Source organism: Hyalella azteca, unplaced genomic scaffold, assembly GCF_000764305.2.
Source record: "Hyalella azteca isolate HAZT.00-mixed unplaced genomic scaffold, Hazt_2.0.2 contig7542, whole genome shotgun sequence".
Taxonomy (NCBI): domain Eukaryota; kingdom Metazoa; phylum Arthropoda; class Malacostraca; order Amphipoda; family Hyalellidae; genus Hyalella; species Hyalella azteca.
This window is the reverse complement of record NW_025937665.1, coordinates 100676-128334: the sequence shown is the minus strand read 5'-3', so window position 1 is coordinate 128334 and position 27659 is coordinate 100676. Positions and strand designations below refer to the sequence as shown.

The 27659-nt window shown below is 40.5% G+C and overlaps 1 protein-coding gene across 1 annotated transcript in view; it reads left to right on the top strand.

Moving 5' to 3' along the window:
- Positions 1-27204, top strand: part of LOC108675866 (protein slit) — a 42702-nt gene extending 15498 nt beyond the window's left edge. Inside the window, exons 2-22 of the mRNA XM_018163913.2 lie at positions 7404-7475; positions 11305-11462; positions 12081-12231; positions 13380-13526; positions 14303-14374; positions 14924-14995; positions 15471-15643; positions 16034-16172; positions 17968-18039; positions 18711-18782; positions 19499-19570; positions 19932-20003; positions 20398-20578; positions 21360-21559; positions 21723-21862; positions 22414-22583; positions 22890-23323; positions 24578-24801; positions 25031-25269; positions 25582-25765; positions 26107-27204. Coding sequence (XP_018019402.1) covers positions 7404-7475; positions 11305-11462; positions 12081-12231; positions 13380-13526; positions 14303-14374; positions 14924-14995; positions 15471-15643; positions 16034-16172; positions 17968-18039; positions 18711-18782; positions 19499-19570; positions 19932-20003; positions 20398-20578; positions 21360-21559; positions 21723-21862; positions 22414-22583; positions 22890-23323; positions 24578-24801; positions 25031-25269; positions 25582-25765; positions 26107-26345 — 3283 coding nt within the window. The 3' untranslated portion in view covers positions 26346-27204. The remainder of the gene's footprint in view (positions 1-7403; positions 7476-11304; positions 11463-12080; positions 12232-13379; positions 13527-14302; positions 14375-14923; positions 14996-15470; positions 15644-16033; positions 16173-17967; positions 18040-18710; positions 18783-19498; positions 19571-19931; positions 20004-20397; positions 20579-21359; positions 21560-21722; positions 21863-22413; positions 22584-22889; positions 23324-24577; positions 24802-25030; positions 25270-25581; positions 25766-26106) is intronic.
- Positions 27205-27659: the final 455 nt, after the last annotated feature.

The window sequence follows — 27659 nt, the reverse complement described above, 5'->3', positions numbered from 1 at the left end:
GATTTTTCTAGCGAAACATTCCGCCGATTTCTGAAAATTATTTGCTTGTTAATTCTTGAAATTATTATTATTTTGCGCTTTTTACTCGAAGACAGCTCTTAAAATCTGTTTTCTGCCTAATTCTTCCCCTCATTCCTCCCCTTTTTTCCACTTCGAATGAATAATAAATAGAACTAATCCAACTGATTTGTTTATGGTTGAAAGTTTGAATTAGACAAAACTTTCGCGCAACCTCGCTTTTCAGCGCAATGAATGATTAAGTTTTACCTATACAGTAATGTAAGGAAAACGGGTAAAATATTTATAATATATTGAATCTGAACTGCGTTGAGGAGAACACAAAAGATCTTGCGAAAACTGAACTGGCTTGAAGTGCTGCCCGGTGCAAGTCCTCTGAATTGAGAGCAAGAGCTTCCAGTGGCCGGCGCCAGCCAGCCAGGTTGCGCAGAGGAAACGACGCGCTAGGCTTCGTGCCGTCCATCCTGTCAAATAAATGCCAACTGATTTGAATGAAAAAATTACCAACATATTTAATGGAAAGTTAGAAAGCGCTGAATATTAGGGTCCAGAATATCATCAAACGCTTAAATTTTGAAGGACCTAGCAGCTGTGTTCTTAAAAATGTATAATCATCTTATAATTGGGGCTATAATAATTGGTTAACTAATGAATGCATATTTAATTGGAAGACTAGGAGGGTTTTATTATTTGGGTGAAAATTGTAGCGATACGGAGACAGTTATCTTTAATTTAAACTGGCCGGAGCTACAAATTTCCACAACGCCCCGAGCTTCAGTGAAGGGACAACCAATCTGCAGCATCCTGTCCTCTCCTGAGCTCTTGCCAAGACCCGTCCTTCGTAGAGCTGTTGCCGTTGCCCCCAGATCGTCTCAAACCTCAAGGCTGCCACCCCGGACGAGACGCACGCTGGAAGTCTCATCCCCAGACGAGACGCACGCTGGAAGTCTCATCCCCAGACGAGACGCACGCTGGAAGTCTCATCCCCAGACGAGACGCACGCTGGAAGTCTCATCCCTAAACGAGACGCACGCTGGAAGTCTCATCCCCGATGAGACGCGCGCTGGAAGTCTCATCCCCAAACGAGACGCACGCTGGAAGTCTCATCCCTAAACGAGACGCACGCTGGAAGTCTCATCCCTAAACGAGACGCACGCTGGAAGTCTCATCCCCAAACGAAACGAACGCTGGAAGTCTCATCCCCGATGTGACGCATGCTGGAAGTCTCACTCCATAGTGCAGATGAAGCGGACGAGAAAGCAAAGATGTGGTGTCTTTGGCAGTCGTAAAGTATCTGATAGCTGGTGGGCTGTTGTAGGGCCTTGCTTGAACCTGAAGTTAACTTCAATATTCAAATTCAGACTGAAAGAAATGAGGAAGGTTGCCCACGCAGAATTACAGGAGATGCAGGTAATTGTAGCCAGCCAACATTTAATAAGCAATGACTCAAACTCAAATTATAATGGTCTTCCAAACGGAATTCTCATATAAGATAATAGTTTTCTATACGTATTGAATTGTCACCAAAATGCTGTTGAAGCGACTTGTGTATCCGCAGTTGAAAGATCTGAAAAATCGCACAGTAGAGCTATCAATATTTATACTGATAAGAGGGATAACCGCAAGAACTATTTGAACTGACCTGGTGACAGAGGATTTTCTTCGTGATATGCCTTCTTCTGAGATCATAAAATCATTTGATCTAAATTATACATATTAGTTTTTAACCTGTTATTTTTGCCTTCAATTCGCCCTCGCTATACTGAGAACTCGCTTCCGTTCTCTCCTGACACGCTCTTCATATAGATGCAGCCTATATATTAATTTTATTGATGGATCACAACTAGATCGTGACTTTGACCCGAGCCCTGACCCAGCATGACGCGTCGGCCCGAGGCTCCCAACACGCAGATCTATCAATTAACTTTCAATTACGATGGCCATAAATTTCTTAGATGTCCCGCTTACGACGCCGCCCATCGGGAGACACGCCGAGTCTGTAATTATGCTGCCTTGGCTTGGGACAGACAAAGCCCATCGAAGTCGCCTTGTTTGCCCAGACTATGTGATGGCTTTTATTTATGAATGTCCATTGCGATACAGGTAAAAATCAGCCAGATCCTTGAGCCTTTGCGGACATTGAAATTATGCTAAAACGTTTTTTACTCTTGATAAATGTAGATCTTTGCAATGTCGCTTGATCTACCCGTATTTGTATGTATAGAACACGGGTCATTTCGTACTATCGTATTTGACACGCACAGAAAATTAGGGTGGGGTGGTTTCATTTACTATACATACATTATACTCCGACTGACTGACTGACTGACTGTCATTGCGCTCATTTTATGTGGCTGCCCCTGCATAAAAATATGAGTGCAGAATGAATTGATTTATCACAAATGTCCCATTGACATTCATGTACCATTAGATTAAGATTTTTAAGTCATTTCAATGATTAATCGCAATCTAAAGGAACTATACATGACCTCAGATGGGATGAAGAAATCCTTTCATCGTTGGGTCCGACGAGGCTGGAAACTTGTGCGGTGGCTGGACTCAACGAGAGATTCCCATCAGTGAATAATACCAGCTGGAATTTTTCTAGTTGACTTGCAACGAGAAAACATTCGTGACTTAAAAAGAACCCAATGACCAGCATTGTGAGGATATATAATGCTACTTGTGAATGGCATGATTAAAAATACTTTATAAATTTTGAGATTTACACATTCATCTACAAAATTTGCGAAATATGTCGATTATGCCATCACTTCATTTTACCGCTGATATTAAACGTGTATATGATTGAAAACCAAGCATACAGACAATAACATGTTGCCTAAGACAAATTTCTTTCTGAACCGCTTATAATTTTGCACTTGCATTGGACGATTCTGTCGCTAAACATTTTTTGATGTCTGAACATCTTACTTTGTTTAGGTATCTGTATTTTAGGGGTTAAAACTTGTTAGGTGTCTTTATTTTAGGGGTTAATAGTTTAGAATGATGTCCATTCCCCCAAAACCTTGTTTAATGCTTGAGCATCGCTGCATGCTGCCCGCCCCCATCTCGCAGATTGCACTTCGTCGCTTGTGTCCTCCCGGTCCTGTATTCACTGCAAGATTTTTTTTGCTGATATCGCTGATAAAAATCTTATAATTAGAACAGTTGCTGTACCTGAAAAGGAATAAACTGCGGCGACTACTGCCATGTCTGAAAGCTTCTTTCTTGCAGCTGTCGTTGCTATCGCTGCGAAATATTTTACTTCTAATCCCATTGCAACTGAGGAGCGTTATCATGCTGCTATTGATGCTCTGTCTGAGGACGGATCTTATATTGCTACCGTTTTGACCTGCGTAAATTGTTTAACTGCTGCTGTGTTTTCTAAGAAATGTTCCTCTACTGATAATGTGGAAACATTAAGTTTTTGTCGTATTCTAATTAATGTACTCGTATATGTCGTTCTTCGGAGAGATGGACTTTTTAGTGGTTCTCACCGCATTGTTACATAATGGTGCTTCTTATTACTATTTTGCCATCAGACTAATTCAGTGAACAGCGAAACTTTCTATTAACATTGTAATTAATTCAATTGTTATTCTTCTTACAAGAACGTACGTAAAAGCGACTGGTTTCAATTTACATTTTATCGTTTTTTATAATCTACTTTTACAATTTATCTATTGATCTCATTGCATCATATACATCGTTGTATTGCAATTTCATTTAATTGAGATATATATAGATTAGTGTAATTTAAATTTTATTACTAAAAATCTAGAATTATGCTCTTTTAGTTCCCATTTGAAATGTTTTCTCAGATGCGCATGGTCTGTTGATCGCCAGTCGTTCCTCTGTGATCCGTTCAATCGTTTCCATCAACTATATGAAGTTTAGACAATAAAGCAAATTAGTTTGAACGTTTCTTTACTCAGTGGTGGAAGGCGTGTGCATTGCCAAGGATTTTCGAACGATTTGAAAAAAAAAAAAACGCAGCCGTTCATGATCGCTCCAGGAGGTTTCGAGTTGCTACTTTAGGCGCGCGTTTCTGGAACTTCGTTTCTTCTCCTCCCGATGCTTCGAAGACGAGAGAATTTTTTGCCAAGTGACAAATCTTCTCCACTTGAGTTCCGAACTTCCCTCAAAGCTATCTCGCTTTGGTACACGTCCTTACAAAAAAATGATTCCCAATTCTAGACTTTGCTTCCCATCTAGACTCCCACTGTGGGCGGCGCGCTTCCATGATAACTCCCACTTACATGTAGAAACGCTTTTCCATTAAGACCAATTTTCCAATTTTGAACGCCACATTCCATTAAATAAATTTTCTTATCGTTAATCATTTTGAAAATCATGTTACAGGCCCAAAACTCGTGCTAATCCTAAGAGTACCCAATCCTTGTGAATTTGCTCGAAATTTACTGACCCTCAGGATAAACTATGAACTATGAAAAAATAACTATGTGGCATAGTTATTATTTCGGAATTGTTTGCTGGGTAATTTGACCCCACATGATGCGAAAATTGTGCGAGTACGAGGAGCTATTCCCAGCACTTTGGCTTCAGTCTGAAATACTCGTGTGAAACATAGTAATTCTTGAGGCGGCGATAAATCAGATGATGCAGCCAAATCTAAAAAAACTGTGACTGTTTCATTCACTATTGCCAGTTATCATGTTTTACTTGACGGGGGCATTCAGCTATCCACAAAACGTGTTATTTTCTCGGCTTTTAATTATGAAGTTTTCAGTTCAAGCTATACATTCAGTTTCGTAACTTTTGTAGTGGAATTTGGCGGCTGATATCCTGTCGTATTGATTAATTTATCCTAGTAAAAAACTGTTGAACATGTCCGCGAATATTGCGGGAATATTTATTTTTTTAGGCCTTAAAGTTAACGCCGAAGTGCTGGTGTTTCCTTATTTTATTAGAGCGCGTTGGCTTCTTAATTATGGTCTACGGCTCAAATACACTTCATTTTATGCGCATAATACAAGCGTGTACGAAGTGCTCTTGTCTACACTCAAAATTAAATGACCATAGTAAATTGTTAGACATTATCTCTCCCACAGCTCTGATGCGCCCTTCAATTGCCGGGTCAAACTGGGTCACGATGACCCACATATGGGCAAAAAAAGCATCGCTATTAGGGCTTTAAGTATCACTCATTTCCGTTAAGGTTTGCTCGAATGCTGAGAAATTCCAACAGCAAATTCTGCCCAATATAATATGATAATTTTCACATGTTCTTAATTTTATTTTCAACCACTATTTGTGCATGTATATTCCAATAACAGTACAAGGAATTTAATTGCATGATTTTTTGGTCCTTATTGCAGCACCTAATGCAAAGGAGCCTGTATCTATTCTGCTGCACTCGGAAATCCACTTAGCAGGCCTAAAACCAGGCTATCCACGATACCTGCATTCCACTAAGCGATTTATTATGTTCAATTTATCGTCATCCCTACTTGCTAACTCTGAGAACTAATTTTTCCTGTGTTTATTTGTGAGATAAAACTTATTTCTAAGAAATTTGTGTTCCTCTCGTATGCCGAACCCGATATTACTTGCGTGGTGAGAGCTTCAATTTGTGGGAGTATTTTTCTTTATTGGCAGCTTGTAAATTAAGGAGAATCTGCAGAGGCGCTGCAGAGTGCGGCGATAAGAGACGATAAGGTTGATTGACGCTGCCGAGCTCATGGCTGGAGTTTAATTGGGACATGGAGTGTTGTTCCCGTCATTACATTGACTTCATTAAAACCACGTGATAAGCGCAATGGACGTGCATGCGATGCTAAGCGCAACGGAACTCTTTTCTTGCGCATAAATTCCGCTAATTTTAAGATTTGCAGTGCGGTACGTAGGAGGAAGGTTCACCTAGCGGCTAGGTGAACCTAGACTTTTACCTCGCAATGTGGTCTGTGAAGGTGCTGGTTATATGCAATGTTAGTTATTGTACTTATTAGAGCTTTATAAATCTGTTAATAACTTTCTGTTTACATGACATCGTCAATCTAGAGGGTCAGTGAGCTGTCTGAGACAGCTCACTGGTCAAAGAGACCATCACTCGCTATAGCGCTGGAAGCTGGCACCAGCCTCGCCGTGCCATAGACTGGCCGTATAGCTAGTGCTCTCAGCTTCAAGGACGATACTCCACCTAATAACTTACAAACTAATGGATCTTAATGGATTTTAAGAGTTTTTTTAATATTAAAAATTTAAAAGTAAAATTAACTATTGAATCGCTGTTGTGTTACTAGAGAATGCTTCTGAATACTGAGAAAATGGTTAAATAAGTTGAAAGTCATTTGTAGCTTGATGACATGTCTATGCCAGCGAAACGATTTTGTTAGCTGATAAGGAGACTAACAAAATAATAAATAACTATATTCTCCTTCCCTGTCACTAGATTTACATGAAGAATCAAATTCGGCCTTCTCAAACTAATATTCCTTTTGTTCAGTTCCTTTATATGTATCCCTGCAAATATTTTCAGTAACTCCATCATTGTCTCATTTTCATTTCAGCAGCACCCGACCCTGCAAAATTAAGAGCACCCATGTTAAAATTATTTTATTTAATCCGCCTTTTATATATCATTCATATATGAAGTGTGCAGCCCCGTGTAGGTAGCAGAACAATGACGTCCATGTAAAGATGGGCCTCGTGAAGTAACGAAACAGCTTTCTAAGAAAAAAAAAATTGTTAAAATTTTTGAACTAAAATAATGTGAGTTTTGGTAACCATTCACTGCGTCTGTCGCTGCCGGGAACGTTTGCTTATCGCTGGCCGTACTAACAGCAAGTCGCTGGACTGTTTGTCTGAAAACTTCAATGATGGAAATGGTCTTAATTATTCGTTAGATCAGATTCGTTTCACGAACTCTCAGGCCCTGCACCACTCAACGGAGTGCTCTTTAACTTATTGCTGCAACCCCTCAGCTGGCACTCATAAAGTTGGATTTTCTTGATTTTATCTTTCAAATGAATTTTAGCGTTGGCATTAATTTTTTTATTAACTTTTAATCTGCATTCAAGGAAACCGCACTAAAGCGCGGCTGCTTTAGCAAAATACGATGAGCGCATTACCGAAGCATGGCTGTCTAAGAAAGTAAGGATGAATGCATTATCTTTATGAGGATCCACTGCCGCATCAATTTAGCAATTTACTATCCTGTGATGTACCGGGTGTTTATTAATTCATTGAATAGGATGATTTATTACTCAAGCTGCACACCAAAAAGCGCATAGCTTCCGCATCTCTGAGGCATTCAAGTGATTATACGTGTGCAATTTAAATAGTAACCTTAATTCTTTTGTACGGGGCTTATTTTTCCAAATCATGATTATCCGGTTATGATAATTTTTCTTTTGTTCCAGGTCGCTGTATGACAACAACATCAAGACGATCCAGGAAGGAACTTTCTCGGCTCTTCCTGCAATACAAACCTTGTAAGTGCATAACTTTTAACAACTCTTACGTCGGTTATATCGCAGGATAAGACCGTTGCTGTAACACTACGCAGTGCCTGCGTGAGTTACCCATGTTCATCATCTGTTCTGTTTCATCATTCGCACGCACTATACAGCTCACATTTGTTGTGTTCTGTTTCATCATTCATACGCACTGCAGCTCACATTTGTTGTGTTCTGTTTCATCATTCATACGCACTGCAGCTCACATTTGTTGTGTTCTGTTTCATCATCAATATGCACTGCAGCTCACATTTCATGTAATTTTTTTGACCCTCAATACGCACTGCAGTTTTTACTTGAGCTATCAAGAGTTTGTACAGCATACAGCTGGTGAATTTTGAGAGATCGATTTTTTTCGTACATATATAGGAAATTAAATAATTCTATTTCCTTTATGCACTTTGACTGATGGATGAAGCTGTTTGAAGTTATGAAGCAATTAATGCAATCACAATCAAGACATCGAAAAAATATATTGTCCGAACTAATTATACTGAATGTAAATATGAGTTCTCGATTACATTTTGTTTGGTTGAAGTTAGATTTTTTTATGACCCAGCACCGCCTGATTTATGTCCCCATTTTAATTTCCTTTCATGTACTCATTTGCACGAGTGTCATTTTCCTCTGGCGAGTGCACAGAAGTTCTTTCTTCCATATAAATTCAAACCTTATTTGTTATGATAGCCCACCAATTCACTATATTTCTTCACAAATTCTGGTTCGTTATCGCTGATTTTTAAATTTGGTTCAAAAAAAAATCTGGAGTTTATACGGCTCTCAATTGAACCGCCTCGCGGTCGAGGCCGCGATCACTCATCTTTTGGACCCAACCTTTGAACATCATTTCCTCGGTTCCTTTGATATCTAATAAAAACTCAGCTGGGACTTCCTAGCGCCCTCCCTCCCTGCCACCCCTCTTCCCTCTTTTTATTTGTTAATTAAAAATGGAAATTTTCCCTCGAGTTTGGTCGGCTTGTAGTCGCTGCTTGGAGCCTCAAGGCACTGCAAGACCGATTCCATGCTGCAAGATTTTATGTTCAGTTCCGCTGTTTTCATATTTATTTTAAAAGAGTTAAATTATTTATAAATGATTTGTATTTTTGAATCTTAGCATCCTTAGGCTCTGGTATCCACTTTAGTTGGCTTAGGCAGCGGAGTGAATAGATATTGTCACTATAGTGAATATAGAGTGACCGACGCAATATATAGAGTGAAAATAATTTTTGTATGTAGAGTGAATCAGAAAATGCACATCAGAAAATAATGAATGACTGAACAGCTAACAAAACTATGACTAACTCTATTCTGGGCGCAAAATGTTTCCCGTTGAACTAAAATTTGCGTTCGAAAACAACTACAGCAATATATAAGTAGTGTCAAATGCAAATAAACTAGCATCCAAAACCTGTACATTTTCCAAAAATTAATTTAAAATATCGTAAATGTGGGACTGGTATTGCATAATACGAAAATAGTGTGAGCCCACCGCACGAATGACGGACGACGTGAGTACTAATGGTTCTAACCAAGAGTGTTACCACGAAGTGTTGGCAAAGACATAAAAAGAACCTTTTACAAATCGCAGAAAAATTCCTGGTGCCACATTCTAATTAGTTTATCGAATGCCGCTGCAAGTTATCCCTAATAAAACAGCACCTGTTGAGGATGCTAGTATAAGTTTTTGCAGTTGTTAATATCTCATCGTTTAGTTATCCGCTTCCTTCTAATTTATTTTTCCCTTATTTCTTCATATAAGATCCTAGTCCGCACAGTACGTTTCCTAGACGACCTTCGTATCGCTGAAATATTGCAGCGTCGAGTCCTCCGGTGCAGCGAGCGAGACACGCTTTAACTGCTGCGAGTGAATGGAGCTTGGGAATAAATTGTGTTATCTCGGATATTGTGTTATCACGCTGCGGGTCACGGCGCTTATCTCGCGCCTCGCCGAAGATTTATTCGATGCAAGCGTTTGGGCTCAGCTCAAGCTTCTCCGACTCGGGCGGTGCCGGCACGGATAGCGGTTTTTTCAACGGCATGATCGTAACAAATTTCTTATTGTTAATTGTCTTGAAACATTTTTTTCTCGAGAAGAAACGGCCAAAAAGTACGTTTTTTATGTAGTTTATTTAGTATTTCTTTCTATAATCTTTTTTTTTATGTAGTATTTCTTTGATTTCTATCCAAATTATAAGTTTACAACTTTCTGAGACGGCGTTCATTTTGATTTTTTCCCTATCAATTTCGTGAAATTTCAGAAATTGGCAGTACGCATGAAGTCTATCAGTTCAGTGAAGTATAAGCCTAACAATTCGTGAAAATATGACTTTCATGCAGTTCACTCAAACTACATCGTATAGACAACAAACCTCCTACTCCCACTCCCAAAATGCGAGCTGAACATAACTTAGCCAAATATTTCTAAGTGAAATTTCGCTTAAATAATTTTTTATCCATGACACATTCTGTGAAATATGTTTTCATGCATCTAGGAATATTCTGAAAGGAAATAAAACGCAAAAACACAACACAATCAAAAAAAAACACACAAAAAAAAAACACAATAAAAAAAAAGTCCAAAAGCTCCATCCTACGCGTGGTGAGGGTATAGGCATTGTTATTGTTTTTGGAACAATGGATTTCTGGTTTATTGCCTGGAAAATTGGGCCTGTACAACAAATGGAATCATAGAGGTTTGTTAAAATATTATTTCATCGCTACAATTTTCACCGTGCTGCGCAGGTGTTGGTCAAACTGATCCTTTTTGAAGCGTGTTATGTTGACTTGGATCTTTTGTACTGATATCGACTCCGGGCGATTGAATCCGAGCTTTAGGAAGCCTATATACTGCCGTATTGGATGCGCTCACGATCCCTGATAAGCAAGCAGACTGCAAGCTATACATGCACGCTTAAAATAGGTTATAACGGGCATTTTTTTAGTGCTGTTATCTATACTTCATCGCTTTAGTTTCTTATTATTTTACATTTTAGTTGTTTGATATCGTCATTCAAATCGTTGAGAATAAATTATCATCACGGAACTTGGAAGAGCATAGAAATTAACGATTGTTGTTTAAATTCTAGCCAATGATAACATACCTCAAACTGCGATTGCAATAGGATTTGTGAATTGGAGTGTCAGGAGTACGTAAGAAGCTACTATTTTAATAGAGCTGCAGTCCATGAAGCTTGTTCCGTTGATAGCCATGTTGGCGCCGTCCCGATAACAATGTTGACAGTCATCGCCACTGCGAATGGAAAATGCATATGTTATGCATGGATTTATACGGCTCGACGCAGATACGGCTCTATGATTTTATTTTATCATTTGCAACCATGTCAGACCTCGCAATTGAATCTTTTGCTTTTTATTGTTAAAAATATTGACTATGCATTTCAATGGCAAACGCCTTTTATCGTCAGTGGGTTTGATATTGAAATAGTGATATCAGAGTTGATTATAGGCTGTCGCCGATTATTATAGGCTAGTATATAATTATAATCGGCGAGTTATAGGCCTGTCGCCGATTATTTCATAACAACCCACTCTGCCACCTCTAGCATCGTAGCCACATCTCATATTGTTTATTGTTACATACAAGTTCGGATGCTTGGCTACTGTCAGGCTATGATTGCGGTTGCCAACGAGTAAACCAGTACATTGCGCTCAAAATTGTAGTGCGCGAGGTAAACTAAAATGGATTCATTCTTATAGTTATCACCCAGGAGTATCTCCAAGGGTGATTTAAAATGCAATTCTATCATTGTGTTGTGTTGTTGTTATATACCATTTCTCCCCCCAGACACCTGGGGCGCAACCCGTTCGTATGCGACTGCTCCCTGCAGTGGTTGTCGGAATACTTGGAGCGCAACCCCATCGAGACGTCGGGCGCGCGCTGTAACCTACCGCGCGCCCTCAAGCGCAGGAAGCTCACCGCCCTCGCCGGACAGACGCTCAAATGTCGGTGCCGCTGCTTCCTTCCCTTGCCTTTTAAAATTATTGTTTTCATTTACTTTGTGGAATGTTCGGGGGTTTAAAACAACCTTTAAATATAGGTGCTTTATAGTTTTTCTTTACCACTATTATTAGCAAGAGCAGTTTCATTATTACAGAATATTTTTCGACGATTGGAAACGCTAAAAATCAGAGCTAATTACTTCAATCCTGAATTATTCACATTGTGTCTGCAATTACTTAGTCTAGAGAAGCAGTTACACTCCGATAACCCTTCTCGCATTTTTTTATTCTTGGCTTGAACTTCCTCCTCCGTTGTATTTTCTCGCCGGCATTTCTTATTCCCTGCTGAGAGTGCTTTTTATTTTAAATATGTCTCTTGAAAATTGCGAGCAATTTATATTATATATTATATTCAATTTGTAATATATATTTTATATTCAATCCTCTGTAATATTTTCTTTCATTTATTTTAATAAATTTGTAATGTCTCCGGAAATTATTTTCTCTGTGTAAAAGTTCAATTACGATCTTGCGAAAGCATTTAGTTCCCATTTTTTATATTCTCACATTTCTTTTTATTGCATTACTTGATGGAGATAAATGTAATTTTCCTGTATGCAGGCACTGACGAGACCGTAGCGCAGTATGCAGGCGCATGCGTCGCTGCCGAGGAGTGTCCTCGTGGTTGTTCCTGCCGCGGTACGACAGTTGACTGTACCGCTGGTGGCCTCACGGCGCTGCCTGACGCACTGCCGCCCTACACCACTGATCTGTCAGTACTTTCGTTAAACATACCTGAAACTTTAAGAAAACCTAAAAAAATACTTTTAAAATATTACTTAATGCTTTAAATCTTTAAGCTCGAAAGAACTTTGAAATCTTTTTAAAACTTCAATCTTTAATCTCAAAAGATCTTTAACATATTTGTAGAAATCACAAAAAATCTTGTTGAATCTCAGTTATTGATTTGACTACTGGCCTATTTGTAGCTTAATTAAGAGAGCTTCTTTGGTAGGACATTGATAATAACAGCTTCATGTCAATGTTTTGCTGAAAATCTGGATAAATATTCTTTGAATATTCTCTGCTAATAGGTCATGGTTATTAAACCATGACCTATCCTCGAATTAAGGATACACTCAAAACTTCACTGAAACTTGTTTTCTACTATCATTTAGCTGCTTCATCCTGAAGGTGCTTGTACACAGGGAAAGTTTTAGCTGCTAATATTGCTCCATTGTAATTTTTAGGCTAATTTATCCTTCTTTAGAAATTAGCAAGGAGCGGGCGCTTGTAGTCGAAAGAGTTTGAGTTTAAAGCGTCTGCTCGCGACTGGTAGAAATAGGATGGAATCAGCCGTAAGTAACAAAGTCGATGATGCTCCCAAGATATATCCCTGTCTTACAAAGTTTTCGCCTATGTTTTCTGCAACGTTTTTCACCTCAGCTAGAGTGCCAACAATTTTACCAACTGCTTTATCAAAAGCCGACTCAACTCGCCGGCTTCTAACCACCCACCGGCGCAACTGGCGGATACAAATACACTATTGCAATCGTCTGATATTTTCTCCGTGGACAATCTCCTTAACTGTTGCCGTCTATACTTTCTTTCACTCATTGTTTGCGTGCGCTAAGGCGGGCCAATTATGTGACAAGTCAAGTCGCCTGTAATAAAAAATATTCTCGAATTATTTTAATTACTTTTATTCTTTCTATTTAGCTTGGAATGAGTTAAATGTTTGATGAATTCTATTTACAGATACATGTAACTTGTGTTATATTTCTTGATATATCAACTTCTCATCAATTCTGAAGGTATCAGATTTTGTATTTTATCTGATGCACGCAGGCGAAATATGCTATCACTTGACGGGTTTCCCTTAACATGACGTAAGTTGTTATAATATTGCACGTTACCCAGCCTGTTATCGGACAACGAGTTAGGCGAGGCGGCCGCCACAGACGCGGTACGACAACTGGCGCGGCTACGGCGGCTGGTGATGACCAACAACCAACTGCGCTCCCTCACTCAAGACCTCTTCTCAGGCCTCACTACCCTCGAGGAACTGTAAGACATCAATATATTGCTTTGGTTTTGAATGAAATTTGGGTATCAAGTGGTATTTCTTTTATGACTTTAGTTCATTCAAAACTTTAATGTTGTGTTTGTTCAACGTGTTTTGTAATGTCAAGTAATATGCGTCTCGCGCTGCGATCATACTCGTACACTCTCAGACTACTACACTTTTTGGTAAATGTGTAGTTATAAAAGAAATGTTTTATGTCGCTCCGATGACTCGTCGATAAAGCTGATGGATTGAAGTTCATCCTCAGTACCTTGATACGTTCTTGTAAGCATTCGTCCGCATCTGCCTCACCTCTATAAACAAGAAGCAACAACATCGTCTTGCACTACTCCGCTGGCGAGAGCGACATCCCTGTAGGCGGCTGGAAGGCGACGGAGGTGGTGCATAAGCATGGCCGTGTTCGCTTACGTACAGAATTTTCCAAAAGAACATAATTCCTGTTGAATATCAAATCAGACGTTCCAGGAATAATTGTATCACATTAGTGAAACGAACCTTCCTTAGGTCGTGAGAAGGTTGTCATTGAAGAAAATTTTGGTGTTGCGAAGCCTGAACGCGGCTATTCACTCGAACTTTGGAATTGCGCATTGGGATTTCGCTTCAAGAATCGGCGACAGGCCACAACAGGCCTAATATTCAGCGCCGAAAATACTATGTTATGTTACATAGTTATTTTCTGTTATATTACGTTATGTTATGAAATGAAATTTTATGTTATATTATGTGATAGTATTTTAATTTAGTTAATATTTCACAGAGATTTGTCGGACAACCAGCTGACCATCCTCACTGGGGACGAATTCAAAGACCTGCCCCAACTGACCACGCTGTGAGTCTCCCTTTTACGTTTTTTTCAGCCTATACTTGTGTGTTACTTGGGGCTAGGGATGGGACTCTTAAGATCCAGCTCATGAGTTCCATGCTTCTAGAGGCAGGATATGTACTAAGAACTTATATTACAACACTTCTCTTCACTTCTTGTTGTTTGTTTGTCAGCTACAAATCTTATAGGTAATCGATATTTAACACACTTCTACCTGTCTAACCGATATGAAATTTTGCACACTTGCATAAAGTTGGAGACAATCCGTGAATCAATTGACAGAATAAATGATTGTGAAATTTTGAAGAAAATTTATTAAATATATTGAAAAAATATTAAAATATTTATTTTCAAATATTTATAAATAAAATAATAAATTCATTGCACATGTGTAACATCAAAGACACTGGCCTCTTTAGAAGTCTTGTCTTTAAAAAGTAATTTTTAAATACATATTTTTTTCATTCTTCATTCAAAATATCATAATGTCTTTTTTTCAAATATTATTTTAAGTTTCCTAATATCATAAATTATTAAAGATTATATCTTGCGCAGAATGCTGACCAACAACCGTCTCACGTGCATCTCCCCTGGCGCCTTTTCGTCTCTGCCTTCCCTTCAGCACGTGTAAGAAATGTTACAAATTTACATTATTTTTAGGAATTCCTGTTTTCAACACGTCTGTTCATAGAGGGAAACCATTTATATATTCATTTCTTTACGTATTATTAATTCATCAGGTTTATTGTAATGAACTGAATAATCATCGCCTGCGTTGCGTACTCGCCCTGACTGCCGCACTTGCGTTAAGTGAGAAATCAAGTTCTCAGTCCAACGTATTCTGAACTACTATGTAGTAATAAATTAATTATATGACCTCAATATACACTCAAATAAATGAGTCAGACTTGGTGCAAATAGCGGTGCACTTTTTGCCATTGTGTGGGTCATCCTGACCCAGTTTGGTCCGGTAGAATGGCGTGTCAATGCTAAATCCTTTACAACTTTTTTGAACAATATAACCTATTAATTTTGTTACTGTACATTTGCATATAAGCATGCAAACCTGAATATTTCTAAATGATGAAATTCCACCCTTCAGAGGGCTAGAGGGCAACCCGCTGGTCTGCAACTGCCATTTGGGTTGGTTGGCTGAGTGGCTGCGGCTACACAGCCAGCAACAGCCGACCACCTCCGTACCAGCGTGCAACGCTCCGCAACATCTGCGCAACAAACCAATCACCGAAATACCGCGCTCTGCATTCTCCTGCCGCGGTAATTCTGTCGCATAGACGTTATTCTGACATTCCTTATGCACTATTCTTATGAGAATGATAACTTTCCATGCAATATTTCCAATGATTTTGCCAAGGGAAGTCAGATTCTCACCGCGCTCTGCCTTCGCTTGTCACGGTTATTCTTTTTCACATGCGATGTATCCCGTCCCGCACGATTTTTAACCTTGTTGCGGCAATAGCAGGCCTTTTCTGTCTTCTTATGTCACTTTTTAATAACTGTAACTCTTGTAAGCCTGCGTTGTAAGCCCTTGCATTGCGTCTATTGCAGCGGCGGCAATAGCAGGGCTTTTCTGCCTTATTATGTCGCTTTTTAATAACTGTATCTCCTCTAAACCTGCGTTGTAAGCCCTTGCATTGCCCCTTACAGCGGGCGAGTCGTCGGAGTGTCTGGGCAGCGGGGGGCAGCTGTGCCCCGAGAAGTGCTCCTGTGAAGGCACCGTCGTGCGCTGCTCCAGGGCGCGTCTCACCGCCATCCCCTTGGGCCTTCCCGCACACACCACCGAGCTGTGAGCCTCGTGTGATGGTGATGTGGGATGGGGATGTGGGATGTTGGGGTGTGATGTTGTGGTGTTGGGGTGTGATGTTGTGATGTTGTGGTGTGATGTGTGATGTTGGGGTGTGATGTTGGGGTGTGATGTGTGATGTTGGGGTGTGATGTGTGATGTTGGGGTGTGATGTGTGATTGTGAGGTGTGATGTGTGATGTTGGGGTGTGATGTGTGATGTTGGGGTGTGATGTGTGATGTTGGGGTGTGATGTGTGATGTTGGGGTGTGATGTGTGATGTTGGGGTGTGATGTGTGATGTTGGGGTGTGATGTGTGATGTTGGGGTGTGATGTGTGATGTTGGGGTGTGATGTGTGATGTTGGGGTGTGATGTGTGATGTTGGGGTGTGATGTGTGATGTTGGGGTGTGATGTGTGATGTTGGGGTGTGATGTGTGATGTTGGGGTGTGATGTGTGATGTTGGGGTGTGATGTGTGATGTTGGGGTGTGATGTGTGATGTTGGGGTGTGATGTGTGATGTTGGGGTGTGATGTGTGATGTTGGGGTGTGATGTGTGATGTTGGGGTGTGATGTGTGATGTTGGGGTGTGATGTGTGATGTTGGGGTGTGATGTGTGATGTTGGGGTGTGATGTGTGATGTTGGGGTGTGATGTGTGATGTTGGGGTGTGATGTGTGATGTTGGGGTGTGATGTGTGATGTTGGGGTGTGATGTTGGGGTGTGATGTTTGATGTTGGGGTGTGATGTGTGATGTTGGGGTGTGATGTGTGATGTGTGATGTTGGGGTGTGATGTGGGATGTTGGGGTGTGATGTGTGATGTTGGCGTTTGCGTATGATGTATAATGTCTGTGTGTGATTTGCAAGATTGGTGTGTGATGTTGTTGTGTGATGTGAATGTTTCTGTGTGATATATAATGATGTTGTGTGATGCTGGTGTTGTGATTCCTAGAAATGCTGAATCATAGTGATGTTAGTGTCGTGATGCTTGGTCCTCACTCACCTCATTGATGTTGTGTCTCGACACTTACGCGTCACTAGTTTCAGTAATTCTATTAGTGTAACAATAACGCCTCACTGCCTTCAGTGCGTATATATGCAACTGAAGGCATTTGCATACGCATAAACAATCCCTTGCCTGGTTGTGTTGATATTAAATGTTACTGTAACAGTAATGTTGCATCGTATTGCGAAATGTAGTCTACTCACTTATCGCTGAACAGTGAGAAGGTTTCCCATGTTTATAAGCCAATAAAACCAATTACTGTCAGAATTGTCTAGCCAAACAACTAATTAATGTCATAATTGACTAGCTAATAAAACTAATTATTGTCATAATTGACTAGCCAATAAAACTAATAACTGTCATAATTGACTTGCCAATAAAACTTATTATTGTCATAATTAACTAGCCAATGAAACTAGTAACTGTCATTATTGACTAGCCAATAAAATTAATTATTGTCATAATTTACTAGCCAATAAAACCAATAACTCATAATTGACTAGCCAATAAAACTTATTATTGTCATAATTAACTAGCCAATGAAACTAGTAACTGTCATTATTGACTAGCCAATAAAATTAATTATTGTCATAATTGACTTGCCAATAAAACCAATTACTGTCATAATTGGCAAACCAATAAAACCAATTACTATCATAATTGACTAGCTGATAAAACCAATTACTGTCATAATTGGCAAACCAATAAAACTAATTACTATCATAATTGACTAGCTGATAAAACCAATTACTGTCATAATTGATTAGTCTCAGCCAATCCCCTCCCTCCGCAGCTACCTGGACGTCAACGAGATCACGGAGATCAACGCTGACCGCCTGTCCCACCTCAAGGCCCTGACACGACTGTGAGACTTGCTATTATATAATATTTTATTTACTATATTACTTGATATAACGCGTTACTGGTTACTTTATATAACGCGTTACTGGTTACTTAATGAAACGCGTTGCACGTTACTTCATATAATGCGTTACTGGTTACTTAGTAATATAACGCCTTATTCGTTACTTCATGTAACGCGCTATATGAAGTAACGGTTCTATTCGGTTCTATTATGAGCTTTGAAAAATCCATATTTATGTGCTTGAATCAAATAATAAAATTTGGCTTAATTCTGTGACATAAGCACTCATTCCATTCCTTCAGACCAAACTGTAGAGTAATTTTCCAACTGCCCACTACTTCTTATCCATGATCATTTAAGCATGCTAAACTTGCCACTAAATTAAATATATACATCTTCTGTTCCTTCACTACGGCATGTTAATGAGTCCATCAATGCTAAATAACCACTCCTAAATGATGTAATTCTTCGCGATGTTGACTTTGAAATAACCTGCCCCCAAACAACACAATAAGTCCAGCAGCTATCTCAATCAATCGTCAGCTATAGAAAGATAGAGTTCCAAAGGCCGGATCCCTTGTGAATCAAGTCACGAAAAGTTCAAGAATCGGCAACAGGCCATGGGCCTATTTCTTCAGCGCCGACACTTCTATTCTATTCTATTCTAACAGGGACCTGAGCAACAACCAGATCGCAGTGCTGCAGAACAACACCTTCTCCAGGCTCTCCCAACTCTCGACACTGTGAGTCATAACATTTTTAGTGCGCTTAGGAAGTAAATAACATTCCAGACGCTGCACTATCTAATGTTGCATCTGTACTAGTAGTGACCTAAATACACGTAGCGGCCGCTTTTTTGTCTTTGATGGGGGATTTAGCTTGAAAAGACAGCAGTGATTGGCTTACGGAATTACGGACTCTTAACTATTTATGATACCCCAGGGAAGATCATGCCAATAATATCGGTGGCTCGTTGAAATATAATGTGCAATGCGACAATAACGGTGGCCCATAGAAATATCACGATAGCACAATATCAGTAACACGAATTGCACGTACCAATAAGACAAGTATGGTAACACATTAAAAAATCACGTACTAGTTTTGCAAAACCAGTACCACTTTCACAACTGGTATAATTTCTGCAAAAGCTAATACTGCCGATAGTATGTCAAGGGGTTCACAACATGGATCATTTAATTTAACATTTATTTCGGTAACTTGCACCATCCATTGCACTAAATTGCTATGAAAGTGAATGCGTTTTCTATTTATCTAAACTGGCGGCACTACTAGAATTTTACAAGGATATCCATATGTAAATATCGCACAACGTTCACCTGCGACTATAAGTCTAATCGTGTCATTATTTAATTTTTGTATTTAATTTTTTATTTTAAGCATATTATTTATTTATACTGTAAATGAGTTGTATTGATGAAGTTCTTCGTTGTGGCAGCATCGTAAGCTTCAACAAGCTGCAATGCATGCAGCGCGACTCCCTCGCCGGCCTCACCAAGCTCAGGATTTTGTGAGTGGTTAATTAAAATGAGTGACCATGCATTGGTCCTCAAAATTTGTATACATAAAATTCTTGAACATAATAACAATTCTTACTGGTTGATTTGACGTGGTATCATTTTCACACTTGTAAATTTTCCCATTGAAGAGATTTGGTTCAAAATTAACCCTTCCAGTTGATATTTTTTTATTGTTAATTGAGAACAGGTTAAAACTGCTCGTATAAGCATGATATTTCTCTTATGCTCGTCCTAGAGTCTTGCTCTCCAGTACCTTCGGTTGACAATCTTAGGGGTATACCTAAAACTCTATTGTATGAAGAACTTATTTGTTTCCCATCCCCTTTGCAAACAATTTTTTATATTCTTCAGATCCCTTCACGGTAACGACATCTCGCGTATTCCGGAGGGCACCTTCCGCAACTTGGAGTTCATAACACACATGTGAGTTTTGTGATTATGTATTTACTTCAATATCTTAGCAGGAAAAGTACACGTGTACGGCCTTCTCTCTTAGCTAACAAAATAAATTTCCTTTCTCACCTCCATCCGTCACGCGTCAATGTAATGCGTTGCATGATATTCAGTTCATTACAGTACCTATCTATTTTTGGCTATTATTTTCTCCGCGAAGAGTCGTAAGTCGTTTCCTTCAGTACCGTTATCTCTGTGTGAAAACTATCTCTCTCCATTGATATGGAATACGTTTCGTTTAAATTATTTATTCAAGATTTTAATTTGTAAAATCCTGTTCCGGATAATAAACATGTTACCGTAAGATTCATAGTATCTCATATTTCTCCGCTTTATCTGACTTGGGGAATGTTATCGTTGTCAGCGCGTTAGGGGCGAACCCTCTGTACTGCGACTGCGAGCTGTCGTGGTTGTCAGACTGGGTTAAAGTTGACTTCGTCGAGCCCGGCATCGCGAGATGTGCTGAACCTGCGCCCATGAGGGACAAGCTGGTGCTCACCACCGCCACTGAGGCCTTCGTCTGCACGCCCAGAGTCCCCAATGAGGTGAGTGGTGTCCATGAGGGACAAGCTGGTGCTCACCACTGCCACTGAGGCCTTCGTCTGCACGCCCAGAGTCCCCAATGAAGTGAGTGGTGTCCATGAGGGACAAGCTAGTGCTCACCACTGCCACTGAGGCCTTCGTCTGCACGCGTAGAGTCCCCAATGAGGTGAGTGGTGTCCATGAGGGACAAGCTGGTGCTTACCACCGCTATGGGGACCGGAAACAATGTTATCATATGAGTTTTTTAATTGTAATTGTAAATGGCATAAGGTTCGCTATGACCATGTAGCTGGTGCGTAAATTCCTGCTTTGATTTTATTTGATTTTCAAGGCACTGAGTTTTCCATTCTACATAGACCGTCTGGGACCTAGATTCGTCATCACCTTCTTATATATTGATAGGTGGGCATTCTACGAGTATATCAACGATGTGTTTCAGTTCATTATCCTATTTCTAATCTGATATGAAGTCTTACAGAGGCTCAGGAAGTTAAATCAAGTAATCAAGTGGTATTAGCGTTAATTAGGCCGTATGCCTGTCGTCGATCTATCGCCGAACATTCACAGCTTGTTGCATTCTCAAGCACACAGCTCAATGATCTAATTTTGCTTTGCTTAATCGCCCGGTCTCCTCGCCGAATCTAACCAGAAACTGGCGCACAGAGCTGGGATTGAACCCGCACCTCCCTGCTCCAATCCTGATACTCTGTCCTGTAACCACAGGGCTAAGCTTATTTCTACCTTATTAAAGCACGCAGCATCACGCTCTGGTTATTCGCGCAGGTGCTGGCGAAGTGTGATCTGTGCTACACGCAGCCGTGCGAGAACGGCGCCACGTGTCACAGCCTCGCGAACCGCAGCTACGAATGCGTGTGTCCGCCTGCGTATCACGGCACTAATTGCGAGTACAAGATCGACGCCTGCTATGGGAACCCCTGTGAGAACCAGGGCACCTGTAAGGTCGTCGAAACAGGCAGATTCAGGTAATTATATCATTTAAAACATGTTATATATATTGTGTAGTTATCATGGGAATTGGGTTGAGGCCTCCGTTTGCAACTGCTAACGCTCGAATATTTTAGACACATTGCTCTATTTTATTTAATAACTTATACATTACTACACCCGTTCGGCACCTGTTCGCAGCTGTCACTGTCCGCCCGGGTTCCGAGGCATCAGATGTGAAGAGAACATCGACGACTGCACGGAGCACAAGTGCGAGAACAACGGCCAGTGCGTGGACATGGTGCTGCGCTACCGCTGCCAGTGTCCTCCGGGATACACAGGTCTGCTTTTTTCTGTTGTATAATTCTTCTCTGTCCGTTGCTGCCTTCTGTTGTTGACTGTTCTTCGATTGGTCACCCCTGGACATTTATGCTAATTGTACATTAGCATTAGTTACGTGTTGGATTGCTGAAATAATAATTAGGCTTGTATTGATTATGCAAACTTGGCAAAATATTATAAAGAATTTACATATCTACGTTGTGTTTTCTAATAGCCAACTGAGCATTCCGTTGCGTAACGCAAGACTAGACCTCGCATGCCATCTAAGTTTATATATAATGAGTGTTCAGGACCTGATATACATCACTGAGCGATTCTCATACACATTCGCAATTCACGTAATGCTCTACATTGAACTTACTTACTCATGCCACATAATCTAGGTCACTGTATTGCATAGAATTCACATGCAGGAGAAAATATTGTCGCTTTATTAATGTCAACGCTCTTCAAGCTGTAACTAATATCAGAACAAATTTACAGCCGTGAAAGTCCTAAAAAATAAGATGTTTGTTATGAAGTTGCCGTCTGAAGAGAACTGTGCTCACAGGTGAATATTGCGAGAGGAAAATCGACTTCTGCAGTCGTGAGTTCAACCCGTGCAAGAACGGGGGCTCGTGTGTTGACCACGTAACGTACTACGAGTGTCAATGTCCGCTGGGATTCACCGGTGACAACTGCACCATCGACATCAATGACTGTGAAAATAACTTATGCCAGGTGCGCTTAGAACGTATAGCCTAGTTCGCGGTCCACTTTCCTTTGTTACTCCACTTATCCAAGCTCTTCTACCTCGTTCTGCTCATGCACTCAGTTTCTGAGTTCTAATACCTTCCTGTTATAACTTAACCTGATAATAAGGACATTCACCTAACTGTGAAAGCCGCCTGTTTGGTCCATCGACGTCTATTTGTACGATCCTTCACTTGAATCTTTCGTCCTTTTAATGGAAGAGATGCAATCTCTCCCAATTCTGGCGTAAACGAGCGACTCTGTATACTTAACATACATATCTTTGGATTGCAGAACGGAGCAACCTGCATCGACGGCGCCAATGAATACACATGCAAATGTGTCGGGGATTTTTCTGGCAAGTTCTGTGAGGCGGGACCCGCCGTGTACCAACAGACGTCGCCGTGTCAGCAGAATGACTGCCAAAACGGCATCTGCTTCGTGCCGCCAAACTCGCAGGACTACGTGTGCAAATGTTCGCCTGGGTTCTCTGGGAAGCACTGCGAGTACCTAACGCGTGTCAGGTTCACGCTCGAGAATTCCTTCATTGCTCTGGATTCCCTGAAGACTAAGCCATCGTCCAACGTGACTCTGCATTTCCGCACTACCGAAGAGGACGGGATAATTCTTTACGTTGGAGACTCGGCGCATCTCGCCGTCGAGCTCTTCAGGGGCCGGGTCAGAGTTTCCTACGACGTTGGCAATCATCCCATCTCGAACATGTTCAGGTATTTAGTGACAGGAACATAAAACCCTTCGTTAATTAACGAGTTAATTCTCAGTGCGGCCAACTCACTACAGCCTTAACATGGCTCTTGCCCCTTTAATTTTTCCACATCAATTGGCTGAACGCATAAGAACCTGCATTCGGAACTGAGGCAAATTGAAATAAATACATTCATTGAATTCACAAAGAATGTGCTAGAGCAAACTCTTTACGTTTTTATTTTTTGTTAAGACCACTAAAATTTGCCCGTGTCCATAATATATGTGCACTGCTCGTTTCCGAAATCAGTACGAACAAGATGAATACCAATACTTGAAACATGGGTAGGAACTTCGCTCCGTTGCTGAGGGACGCTACTAATTTCGTGATTTATGGTTATACTAACCACTGACCTCGCGCACCTGTTGTCATCTTAGCTTCAACCTCTAAAGTTTACTGGCACACACATGACTGAGCCGCATTTTATCAGCCCAGCTAGTTGTCTGCTGTTTACCTTCATGTCAGCATGTAATTTATCTGATCAAAGTGCGCAAGAATATGACAAATGGATGCAGGGTAATTTAAATGAAGTGAAAGACCTAGTATGTCCAATGATAGGTCTAAAACGCATGATTTGAATAGCAGTGTAGTGTACAAACTTCTCAGATTTCCTTAGTGCACGCTTATATTATTAATATATTGTAAGAGAAACTTGATAGGTTTGCATCTGGTGTCACGAAGGTGTAAACAAATTCCTATTTGTTTTCTTATTAAGCCCTATTTTATTTTACTTTGCTTATGTTTCTCTAGCGACGTTAAGAAAATACGTCAAATTAATCAAAGCTCGTGCAGGTACTTCAACGAATTTTTAGTGAATAAATATATACTTTTAAAATTGAAGCTTAAATTTAATCAAGGAACCTAATATGATGCATTTCTACATGAACTGAACTTATTGTCGTGTTATAATCGCATAATATCAGTAAACTGTTTTAAACGCAATTTCATAAAGCTGTTTTCATCGTTTGTAGTATTCTGCTAATCAAAAGTAGATTTCGAGATCATCAAAGCTGATAATTTGTTTTCAATCATCAGTTATCAATGAACTATTTTCATTTCTTTTAAGCGCATTTTCTCATTTATGAAAAAAATGCACTATTGTGCTCACCATGTCGGTCTGTCTGTCCGTCCGTGACCTCAAGTTTTCGTTGGCGAGAAAATGCGCTCTCTGTCACTCACTGCAGTGAGTACTGAGTTACATTTTTCATATTTTTAGCTACGAGATCGTAAGCGACGGCCGCTGGCACCGCGTGGAGCTGCTGACGCACAAGCAGAACTTCACGCTCAAGGTGGACGCTGGCAAGCCGCGCTCCATCATCAACGACGGCTCCAAGGAATACCTGGAGACGGACTCCCTCCTCTACCTCGGCGGTCTACCTCGCGAGATCGCCCGCAGTGCCGTCAAAATGTGGCATCTCCGCGACACCGACAGCTTCATGGGTCAGTTGTTTGCTAGTTGTTTCCTTCTTGATTTTGAAATTATTATTTCTCTATTTATTTTTCTTCTTGACATTTTTTTTTATTTCGACACATCTTTAATCTTAATTATATTTAAGTCTGATGTTGTATTTCTTAACGTTTTACTGAGCCCAGTGTACCACATGAAGGTACATTTAGTGCGTGCACATCGTACCTTAACGTGTTACTGAGCTCCATGTACCACATGAAGGTTGCATGGAGCGCGTGTACATCGGAGGGCGACTGGCAGACCTGAGTGCCGGCAAGCAGCACCAGGTGAACCCAGGCTGCGGTGGAGAGGAGGAGGTGCGCGACCAGGGCGCCTACCACCTCGCCCAGGCCGCCAGCCTTGCCTCCGAGGCTTCCAAGGGCGGGGCCCTCCATTCCGGCCCCCTCATCGCCACTGGCTTCAACTCCAGCAGTGTCACGCTGTTCAACAAAGACTCGCAGGTGAGGTAGACTCAGTTCTTTGCATATTACTGAGCTCTGGTAATGCTGGCTTCTCAATTCGAATAATAAAATAAACCTTGATATAAATGAGAAATAATAAACCTTAAAGATGATTCTGCTTTAGTAACTGGAATATGTTATTTGGAGCTCTAACACAAAACAAGCAAGAATCGTATAGATAGGAAGATTACATTCATATAAAAAAGTATCCTGATGTCATATTTTTTTGCTACAAGCGTGTTCTTCATATTTGGCATGTAAAAACATATCAATAGGCCTTGAATTCTTGAATAATATCATCTATTCTTGTAGATGCAAGTTCATCCTCCAGCTCGAGACGTAAGCTTCCCGCGTGTCGAGGACGACGCGACGTCGGCGTCTGATCCCTGCGAGGGCCACAAGTGCAAGCGCGGCCGCTGCAAGCCCAAGAAGAAGCATCCGGACCAATACAAGTGCCGCTGCCGCAAGGGCTGGTCGGGCAAATACTGCGATAAAGGTTCGTGTGAGTTTGGGATACCCTGTCTTGACGGTTATTTTGTCTCTAAATTCTATTACTAAGTACAAACATCGTGTCTTCTCACGAAATTTATTTTAGGATGATTAATTAGGTGTGGTTGGTGAGCTGTTGCGAGATGGGATGTTTCTTGCTATTGCATAATTTGTATTTATTACAATAATTATTATATAATTTAGCATTATAATTATTCAACTGGTTTAGTTGGTTTATGGATGATTGACTCACTATCACCAATGTAAAGCACATAAGTTACATGGACTAATCATTAAGTCAATTAAGTTGATTATAAACTCCTGATCATTTGCTTGGGCTTTTTTCAGTTGCGTCGACAGGTCCGTCATGTCGGAAGGAGCAGTTCACGGAGTATTACGTGGAGCACAGCTGCAGGTCTCGCAAGCCCATCAAGAACGCTATTTGCAGTGGCACCTGCAACCAGGATTGCTGCAAGCCCCGACGCACCAAACTACGCAAAGTTCGGCTTATCTGCAATGACGGCACATCGTACACCAAGGAGATCGAGGTCGTCAGAAAATGCCAGTGCACGCGACGTTGCTACTGACCGTTCATGTCCCAGCCCGTCTACTCCCTCCATGTGTGAAAGGCGTGTAATGTACCTATCATCGTCTGCAGTGTGTTCCTTCATTTTTGTCCTTGTGAAAGTTGTGTTATTAACCCGTCATGTTGTCAACAAACCCGAAAACCCTCCTCATTAAGAGGAAAGTATTTACTTTCGTTGTTTGTATGTAACGTATGGTGTGACAGGAAGCATTCGGCAGCCGAACTTTTTTCATTGCGGGAGTAAATGGTTTGAAACGTCGTAATCGAATATATTTGTGAAACATAAGCAAGCTATGTGCATTGTTCAGGCTTTGGTCACAAGGCTTGAGAGGCACAAAGTCTGCTTTGCTCCAGCGCGTCGTGGCATGAGACGAGGAGGTTGGCACTAACCAGCTGACCAAATCCCGCTTCATTGCACTATAAAGAATTCGACTCGTATTAAACTGTCTTGTGTTGCCTAGTACCGTATAACATGCTAGGTGCTGGAGTCTAATTGTCTCTGATGGTTTTACGCGTTAATCTTATAACCTTGTACTCTAGTTCTTGTAGCCGCGATGTTCACTGTTGTCTGGCGTGTGACCGCCTTGTTCTCTGTCGCCACATACAGAACAGTGGCCATTTTTATCACTAGACTAAACACTGACGAAATATTCTACTTTTATCGATCGATACGATATACTGCGAGAATTACTCAATATATGTTTTAATTCCTACCCGCTCAATCTTCGACACCCGCATCTACATTAACTAACCTCTGATGCCGATCTTCATATTTTCTCATCCTAGTCAATGCATATTCTGCTCGTCAAATTTTGAACTAATTTGCCGAACTAAAATCATTATTTTACTTGAGGTGTTCACAATAATTCACTACAACAATTTTTTTGCTTAAACTAAATTTTTAATTATAGAACTGCATTGAGTGTTCTTCTATGGAGGAAACATTGCTTGAGCAAGTTGATCATTTTGTGGGCTCCTTGAGTAACCCTACTCTGACTTTCAAATCTTTTAACTTGTCACTTATACTCGTAATAATTTAAAGGAATGAAATTGCTACGATGTTATTAATAATTCAAATTTTAACTGGTGGGAGTTGTTGTTAGATAATCTTAGGGGAAAATTAAATTGTTTTGCATCGGCTCTGTTGCCAGATTCAGGGGGATAATTTCTTAGCTTAATTCCGTGTCAATTTTATTCGTGTTGCCATCTTGGAAATTTTGACCAATTTTCTTCATGAAATTGCGCAAGGTTCCCACGCTCGTTTAAAGGTGCAATGAGTTAACATTAGTTAGGAAACTGTGTTCCTTGTTACCTG